At 36.4% G+C, this 9,229-nt stretch overlaps 1 protein-coding gene across 3 annotated transcripts in view; it reads right to left on the bottom strand.

Annotated features, from left to right (window-relative positions):
• LOC107698524 (cyclic AMP-responsive element-binding protein 1-like) overlaps window positions 1-7,861 on the bottom strand; it is a 12,521-nt gene extending 4,660 nt beyond the window's left edge. The window contains exons 1-7 of one of the 3 annotated variants that reach the window (XM_016499545.1): window positions 7,745-7,861; window positions 4,638-4,717; window positions 3,166-3,278; window positions 2,865-3,011; window positions 1,557-1,657; window positions 1,348-1,487; window positions 971-1,153 (exon numbers count right to left, since the gene is read on the bottom strand). In XM_016499545.1, the coding sequence (XP_016355031.1) occupies window positions 971-1,153; window positions 1,348-1,487; window positions 1,557-1,657; window positions 2,865-3,011; window positions 3,166-3,270 (676 nt within the window). In that variant the 5' untranslated portion in view covers window positions 3,271-3,278; window positions 4,638-4,717; window positions 7,745-7,861. The other 2 variants (XM_016499546.1, XM_016499547.1) reach the window with 2 other exon arrangements.
• Window positions 7,862-9,229: the final 1,368 nt, after the last annotated feature.

Below are 9,229 nucleotides of genomic sequence, written 5' to 3'. Positions count from 1 at the left end.
CTGCTTTCTGACAAGATGCGCGTTAAATATCGCATGCGATTAATCGTGCAGCCCTAGTTGTGTGGTAATTTAATTGCCGTCTGAATCCACATCTTTACAAAAAGAAATCAATTCAAGATTCCCTGTTAAAACTGGCAAATACCGTATGGTAACTGTTGTGCTTTGCTGTAATTTGCATGCATATTTATTACTGAAACTAGAGGTTGACCGATGTATCGGTTTTGCCGATTAATCGGCACCGATAGTTGTTTGCTAATAAAGCACTATTTTAGTTTTTGTTCAGTATCAATTTTAAAACAATCGGTTAATTAATCGGTATCGGCCACTGTGGTCCAACCTAGCTATCGGTATCGGAAAAATCCACTATCGGTCGACCTCTAACTGAAACTGCTGAAAAGTATTTACAAAAACAATATTTCATAACTGCTCCACCACAGCGAGTGGGAGCTGTTAAGAACAAAAAGAAGAAAGAGAAGAAAAGCATTTGAAATGGGTCATTATTATGGCTGGTATGCAATACAAGTTTAAAATATGTATTGTATACAGTTATATACATAAAAATACAAACCAAGCAGCTTTATGTTTACCTTATGTAAATAAGAGGTTGCATTAACTTTCTGCTAATTTTTAATGACATCCATCATTTTGAGAGATAACATTAAAGACAGAAAACCATTTCAACTATAGCATGTCTATTTTCCTATTTTTAAACAGGAGATTTAAATAAACAATAAATAAGATATTATTAAATATGAATTTATTCTTATTATTCCAAGCATATGACATTTTATATACAGCAGACAATAATGCGACTGGCCACGTGAGCAGCATGTTCCGGGTTCATAGGATCACAAAACTCGCTTCTCCACTGTGAATAAACTGCCATCCGAATCCATGAGTTTTATCACTGAGGTGCCATGTAAATTTATATTTACAGACGTTCACATGAAAAATCAGGGGAAAATAGTACCTTGTACCACCACTTGATTGCTGGGCACCAGTATTTGTTGACCGTCACTGGTCTGGGCGTACTGCAGGATGGTGGTCCCCGGCTGGGCTGCTGCTGCATTGGTCACGGTGAGAGTCTGCAATCCCTGCATTCCATCTGTACCATTATTCGCAAGCTGAATGGCTCCACCCTGTGTAATGGCGACTGAAGAAGAAACAGCAATCAAGAGGTTGCCACTGATTTGGTGAGAAGCTGTGCACATGGAACTATATGTTTAAGATCCAAATATGTTGGGAGTTGTGGTCTTAAAGTGCTCCTGACATGTTGAGCAGTGATTATAAAGTGGGAGGTGCAGGTTTGAATCTCAAAATATCTCAAAACTTCAGTCATGGACTTACTGTACTGGCCACTGCTGGTCTGATATATTGGGGTTGGAACGGTCACTGTAGTGATGGCAGGCGCAGTGTCCTCCTCGGATTTCTCCTCTTCAATTCTCGGAACTCCTGGAGCGTCTGATGATAGGTCATTCAGGATTTTCCTATAAATCACAGAGAGTTGTTGACTTGAAAATTTCCTTATGTAAAACCATTGAAGAACGTATACATACCTATATGAGGGGCGTCTAGAAAGAATCTCTCTTCGTTTTCGAGAGTCAGTCACGCTGTCCACTGACTCCTGCGAGTCCTCACTCTCCGCTACTGTGGAAATCTGATCAACAGACAATTCTGTCATATTTAGATCTGCCTATATGGTAGGGATGCACAATATTATTGCACCAATATTGTAATCGGCTGATAATGGCTTTAAATGTAAATAACGGCAGTGGCCCGATATGAAAATATATGCCGATATGTCTTGCCGATAAGATGAATACATTAACCCACATGTGCTCAGGGTGTGCTAGCGATTAGATCACGTCAGCAGTGTGGCTCATTCTTGAAGCAAATTTTGCCCAAATGATGATTAGATTCACTGTTTTGAATCGCTGCATTTAAACTGAGAATGCACAGAATTGTATGCATGATGTACATGAATTGAATGTACAAAATGACACATTCAGTGTATGATAGAGTAAACAGTAATAGCACGTGCAGTGGCAGCCTCCCCCGGGTCCTAATGCCCGCTCAGTAAGGACTTTTAATTCCGTAGGGGGTGCTGTTGGCCTACTTCTAATAAAATGAAAGCAAAATACACAAAATAATATTTAGACTGTGTTTCTGATTAAATAAAGCAGTAATTGATGCCATAAAATCATGAGTATGTTTTGATTTAAAGTTCAGAAGCTATAGCTTACGTGAACAAAAAAAACAAAAACAAAACAAACATGTCTCTTAAATTAAATTATTTTATATATACTGATTTATTCATTAATGTGTAATATGTTGTGTATGTGTGCAATGTGTAAGATTTTCAGAATTTGTACAACTCTTGCTTTAGACCATTAACAAATCTTAAAATAAAATATTAAGGTTACCACTGCATCTTTCTGAAAAAAAAAAATGCAGCGATTGAATTTATAGTTATTTTCAAATCTTCAATGTACTGTCATTACAAAAGAACTTCATTGTTGTTTATTTAAATCTAGCAAGTAAGTTCTTGTTAAAAACTAACCAAAATTAAAAATAATTTGCTTATAATTTCTGCACAGGAGAGACTTGGTGTTGTTTCCAAACAAAAGGAAATATATCGGTATCGGCATCTGCGATCGGCCAAAATTAGTTGAAAAATATCGGCATATCGGATATCAGCAAAAATCCAATATCGTGCATCCCTACTATATGGCACAAATTTCACATAATTGCCTGTTAAGAGTATCACGTGAGGTGAACGGAATACATCAAGGATGAAATGCATCTTGTCACCTGATAATCAGTCATAAACATGTAGAGATGTTGGAAGTGTTCATTTGTCTTACCTGGACAGTCTGCACCTGTGGCGACTGAATGACTGAAGGTTGAGCAGCCTGAATCACTCCGTGTACCTGCACCGTCTGACCATTGGGCAGCTGCACCAGGGTGAATGTGGGCGCTGTGGCACTAGCGTGTCCGGCAGCCATTGTTACCTATCCAACATCACACATACATTCAAACACAGTCATCCTGTCTCTAATGTCCGACTCTTGATTGAACGTTTTAGCTCTTCATGTTTCAAAACAAAACGTTAAGCCCTGAATTCTTTTGTTGTACTGTATAGTAAACAATCGATTGTGTTCCTACCTGTGCAAGAGTGGCGATCTGGGCATGTGTGATCTGTTGGTTCTCAGTTTCAGAGACTGCAGTGTCTGCACCCTGCTGGGCATCGGCTCCCAACTCCATGGTCATTGAGTTAGCTGGTAAGAAACAGGATGGAAATTACAACATATTGAGTTTACATTTTTGACACAGGTACAAAGAAACAAATAGCCATTTTGAAGTACACAAAAACAATCTAGATAACAAGCAAATGCCGACAATGTTACATATTTAGTATTTTTTTAATCATCATACATTCCTATATCATGTCATCCCACTGTAAAATTTCTTTAAGTGTTCCTTTTATATATTGCATAAAACCTAGTGAAATTGGTAGAATAAAACCAAAGTATACACAGCATGTCAAAAACCTCATTATCATTAGAAAAATGTCATCACTTACTCTAAACCTGTATGAGTTTCTTTCTTCAGCTGAACACACACACATACACACACAAATAAAGAATGTTAGTAGTAACCAAACAGTTGCTGGTAGCCTTTCACTTCCATGGTGTTTTTTCTCCCTCTATCAAAGTCAATAGCTGCCAGTAACTGTTTGGTTACCCTCATCCTTCAAAATATATTTTTCTGTGTTCAACAGAAGAAAGAGACTCATACAGGTTTGGAACAACATGAGAGTGAGTAAATGACAAAATTGCCATTTTTGGGTGAACTACCTTAACCTTTAACATCCTAAAAACACTTCTTATATGATCTTAAAGTCAGTATGAACGAGAAATTACAACCAACTTTTCTTCCCTATTTTGATGTGCTATGCTAGTGAAATTCTTGAACAAGAAAAAAAAATCTTGATTTTGCCCATTGGGAATTGATTCCATTGTTGTCATTTGCTAATTGCTGCGATTGTTTCATGTGAGCAACATCTTGCTGGAGAGGAGAGATTGGAGAGATAAGAATTTTCAAATAATGATGATAATAAATCAATTTAAAATAATAAAGATAATATTGATGATAATAATAATTTGAATATATACTGCAATAATCTATACAAAAATAAGAAATCTGATTTCACGGTGACTTGAATTACATAAACGATTAATATATGTTAAGTAAGTTAATTCCTCTTTATCTACACTACTTTCAGTCTCAACCTGTAACTTTGGATCTGGCATTGCAGATGACTTCCCCATGATTGTGTAGCCTAGTGAACCAAACTGAGAGACCATTTTGAAGGCTCAGGAAACATCTGCAGGTGTTTTGAGTTGATTAGCTAATTGGTATGTCACCATATTCTAATTTGTTGAGATAGTGAATTGGTGGGTTTTTGTTAAATGTGAGCCAAAATCATCACAATTAAAAGAACCAAAGACTTAAACAACTTCAGTCTGTGTGCATTGAATTTATTTAATACACGAGGTTCACAATTTGAGTTGAATTACTGAAATAAATGAACTTTTCCAAGACATTCTAATTTATTGAGATGCACCTGTACATACCTATAAGTGGGAAACCCAGACAAAATCTTCACACCGTCCACTGACTCTGGTAAGTCTTCACTCTCTGCTACTGCAGAAATCTGATCAGATAGACACAGAAAAGTCACTATACTAGGCAGTAACTTTGACATTTCTACTTTGAAATCATCCTCCATAGTACTGAGGAAATACTGAGAAAAAAACTTCTGCAAACACTGTTGTTGGTATACAGTATCTGACAAAAAGTATCATCAAAACGTGACATTAAAGCTATAATTCACCAAAATGAAAATTCTGTCATCATTTACTCACCCTCAAGTTGTTCCAAACCTGTACAAGTTTCTTTCTTGAACATAAAAGATGGGTAGAATATGGGTAGCTAACTGTTGATGGTCCCCACTGACTCCCACAGTATGGTAAAAAAAAAAAGAAGAAGAAAGACAGTTCTGCAGAAGAAAGACATTCATACAGGGTTGGAACAACTTGAGGGTGAGTAAATGACCATCTCAAATGTGTAATTGTTGCATTTCAAAAATACTTGAATCTATTCCAGCTTAATATACAGAAGTGATTAGCAGGTTGATTCCCTAGTAAAGTATAAAGTCTATGGCTCAGTTGCAGCCCTCTGTACAAGTAATGTCAGATTAGACAGAGTTCCTTTTTTCCTTGTCACTGTGACTTCTATAAATGAATGTACATTAAGTTTGATGTAAGTACCAGTGTGTCATGGCATCCTGGTGCCATCACATTCATTGCAATTCTACATATTGTAATGCTACTTGGTACTGTAATCTAGTTTAGCTGGTATAATATTGTAACATGATTAAGATATGAAAACCCAACCCAAACAAAGTTAAATATCCACTAAAATATTTTGTCAAGGTTTATAAGACAAGCAAATGAAAATGAAGCTCTAGACTTTCTTGGAAAAGGAAGCTAATTTTAGAATATACAAATATAGCCACACATTAGTTACGTATGGCTAAATCGTTCATGTGCTGCAACTCTATACAGAGTTTTAATTGAATTATTTGACATTACTTCGGAAATAAGGGCGCAAATTTCCTGCACTCAAGACGAGCACAGTAATAAATCAATACAATGGATGTTTGGTCTAAAAACTGAGACTGCAACATTTGCATGTCCATTGATAAATGTTCTTCCCAGAAACTGTTCTTGTCCAGGGAAGAAACTGCATCAAATATGTCTTGTCTTCATTTAAAGTTGCTAAATTTAAGATACATGGAAACAAACTGCTGAATCCTTGCTGAACATGTTTATGCTCAGGATTCAGTGAACTCTGATCTTTGATGCTTTAGCACAGAATACTGGCAGGTCTCTCTGGAAACATACGACTACTACATACGTCACACTAAGAGATGCAATGCATTAGAGTGCATAGCAGAAATTAATCAAAATCCCAGTGTGAATTTAAAATGTTTGTAAGTTCTCATTAAATAAAGACCAGTGTGCAACCCCCAGGTGCTCTGAAAATCTTTATTTCTGCATTGGTCTACTACAATTACATCTAATATTAGAGTGTAAAATTACTAGTCCACTGCCCAGTGATAAAAATTAAGTACTGCAATAAAGGTGTCGTCATATAGCATTTTTTTTTTTTTATTGAAAGTGCATCACAATATGCTGTGATTGCAGTCCTGACTTCCCTTGACTGTTCAGCATTTGTAGATTTTGGAGTGTCTGACCTCTAGGCCTCTTCTCTCTTCCTCTGGAGAGGAAGAGTTGGATTAATTTACCCCACATACAGCTAGCAAGGCGATAGGTTTTCATAAATGAACCTGTGACCGGCTTCAGCATAGCAAGAAAAAAAAAGCCATTTTCAATTACTAAAAAAAAAAAAGATTTGCAAAAATAGTTTAAATGGGTTTCCTGAACACTTCCTATTGGTCAAAACAACAGACAGTTCCCTAGAATGGTGAAATTATACTCATCTGCTTTATTATTAATAATAATAATCTTAAACCATACTAAATGTTTGTACCATAACGCTAGTATGATAATTAAAATATCATATAATAATGATTTGTAATAATATAATATGAATATAAAATGAATATATAATGATAAAATGAATATATTAGAAATAACACAATGTTTTATTACCATTAGTGGCTGTTTTTAATTGTGTGTGAAACAATAAGGTCAATAAAGCACTTTGAAACAGAATAATATGAGAAAGGGAGAGAGAGCAAGCTCCAGCATGATAGAAAGCATGAACTGACAGTAATGTGATCTCATGACGCTCAGAGTCTATCTGTGGTGTGATTGGTCATGCATAGTTCTCCCTCTACTTTTCAAATCCTATTTTCTGCTAGAGATTATTCTAGGAAACATGTAGCTGTTGTGCATTTATAGATCTTTACATCTAAAACTATAAGCATGCATCCAAACGACAGCCTACAGATATTAAAAAACGACTTATTTGCTTTTTTTTTTTTTTTTTTGGTACTGTGGAACAGATCATGAGTAATGCCTTAAACTTCATAATCAAATTGACTTGCATTTGAATAGGTTTGTGCAATTTAATATCCAAATATGCAATACAATACTGCATTTATTAGTCATGTGCAATGTACAGAAGGTAAAAAGTGTTCTATATTATGTATAAAAAAATGTATTTGCTTGAGGGTGCGCAATCACAGCTCACAGAATAGTACATAATGAAACAGTGCTATAATAACCCAGTCCTAAAGGATCAGGGTGAGTACAATAAATCGCACAATGCATCAAGGACATCAGAGAAGATTAAATTATTCCTGAATAATATAAGAGTATTACACCCTGAATCCACCCAGGAGCACACATTTTGTCTAGCCAGCATGTGAAAGAAGCCAACAAGAAAGGGGAAACCCCACATATATGATCTGCACAGATGCATAGAGAACACCAGAGGTTATACATCCATATTTCCTTGCATTTCAAATGATCAGCCATGCATCAAGATTTCCCACCCTGGGTTTGTGTTGCTCTCCCGTTTGCCTCCCCTCCCTCTGCATGCAACAACTACAGCCGCCATGATCTCTTTGTTTCCAACGGGCCGAACCCAAACCAGATTCTTATGCTATTCGGGACGAGCACTTTCCCTCCGGACACTTGTCTCCTCTTACCGATACAGACTCCCTCCGTCACTCTCGAGCCCTCGGAGCTCCACTTTTATTCAGGCCGACACGTAAGAGACCGCGTCAGGGTACACCTCCGTCGCGTCACCGAGAACAACAACACAGAGAACGAGACGAAAATCCGATCATCAACCCCACTGCACTGAGCGAGAGCTGCCGACAGCGTGGCGGAAAAAGTCGAGTGGTGACGGATATAGACGAAGCGCTGCCGAAGCTTAACGAAATAGTGCGAATACGACATACTTGAGCAAGACTGCTAAATGAACCTCGACAAATGTTTTTAAAACGGAACATTGGTTAGCATACTTAGAAATACCAAATGAATATCAAAATATAAAAACCAGTCTTACAGCCTGGCTAAGCTGGTTCCAACTGGTTAACTGTAGGCTATTCCAGTGTGACCGACTGTGCCCTAAACTCCTTTAAAACCAGCCAAAAGACCAGCTTGGAGCTGGAACTACCAGCAAACCAACTTATGCTGGTTTGAGCTGTTATTTTCACCAAAGAGATTTCATCAGAAAGCTTTAACAGTGTAGACTATCTGTAATCCATTATATGCGCAAAATATCGCAAAACGTCATGTTCATCAATTAATAATTAATTCAACATAAATTATCAAGACAGAAAAGACAAATCACCCCTATTATTAGCACTATGGTCAACTTCAGCTTTTCCAAATGAATATGCAGAGGGCTGGCAAACACACTGTCATTGTAGAAGAGGGAGATATACAATTGTGTTAAATGACTTTTACAATATTCTTATTAAATGACTATGTGAACCCAGCATATCTTAGAAATGTATCAAGGTCAGAAAAAGATTATTGTCATTTCTCTTCTACATAATAGGAGAGCATGAAATACAGTGACTTCTGGAGCCACAGTGCAGAGTTGATAATAACAACAAACAACAACAAAAATAATATTCCTGATCATAGTGAAACACTCAACATGAAATAAAACCTCCAAACTCCAAAACTAGAAACAGCAATTATATTCAAATTGAATTCTGATGGTAGTCAATAACGAACTGTATAGAGTCCATTGTTTTGTTTGTATTGTTTGTATATGATGTTGATTCAATTTAATAGATTGCATTTTGACCTAAATGGACGACTCAATGTTTTTATGATGTTGGAAAAATGCATGTTCTCATTAAGCTAAAAAAAAGGATGCTCTCATGAAGCTAAAAAAAGGGGCAAATATTGTCCTTTAATAAAAAAAAAGTTAATTTCTAACGCTGCAGGTGCTCAAATAAAAGGTATCAATATACACTACAGACAATATACAATAGGCTCAGCATGCAATATAGACATACTCTATATACACAATACACAGAGTATACACAAACTGACAAGCTGCAAGAAAAAAGTCTTTCAGCCTTTTTGCCCACAGCAGAACTGTAGCGTCTGGACCAATCAAAAACACAATTTTTCATTTGATTTAACAAATCAATTATTCATTAGATTAACAA

The sequence above is a fragment of the Sinocyclocheilus anshuiensis genome, unplaced genomic scaffold (genome assembly GCF_001515605.1).
Source record: "Sinocyclocheilus anshuiensis isolate Anshui unplaced genomic scaffold, SAMN03320099.WGS_v1.1 scaffold138, whole genome shotgun sequence".
In the NCBI taxonomy this organism is placed as follows: domain Eukaryota; kingdom Metazoa; phylum Chordata; class Actinopteri; order Cypriniformes; family Cyprinidae; genus Sinocyclocheilus; species Sinocyclocheilus anshuiensis.
This window is presented reverse-complemented; position numbering and strand designations above follow the sequence as displayed.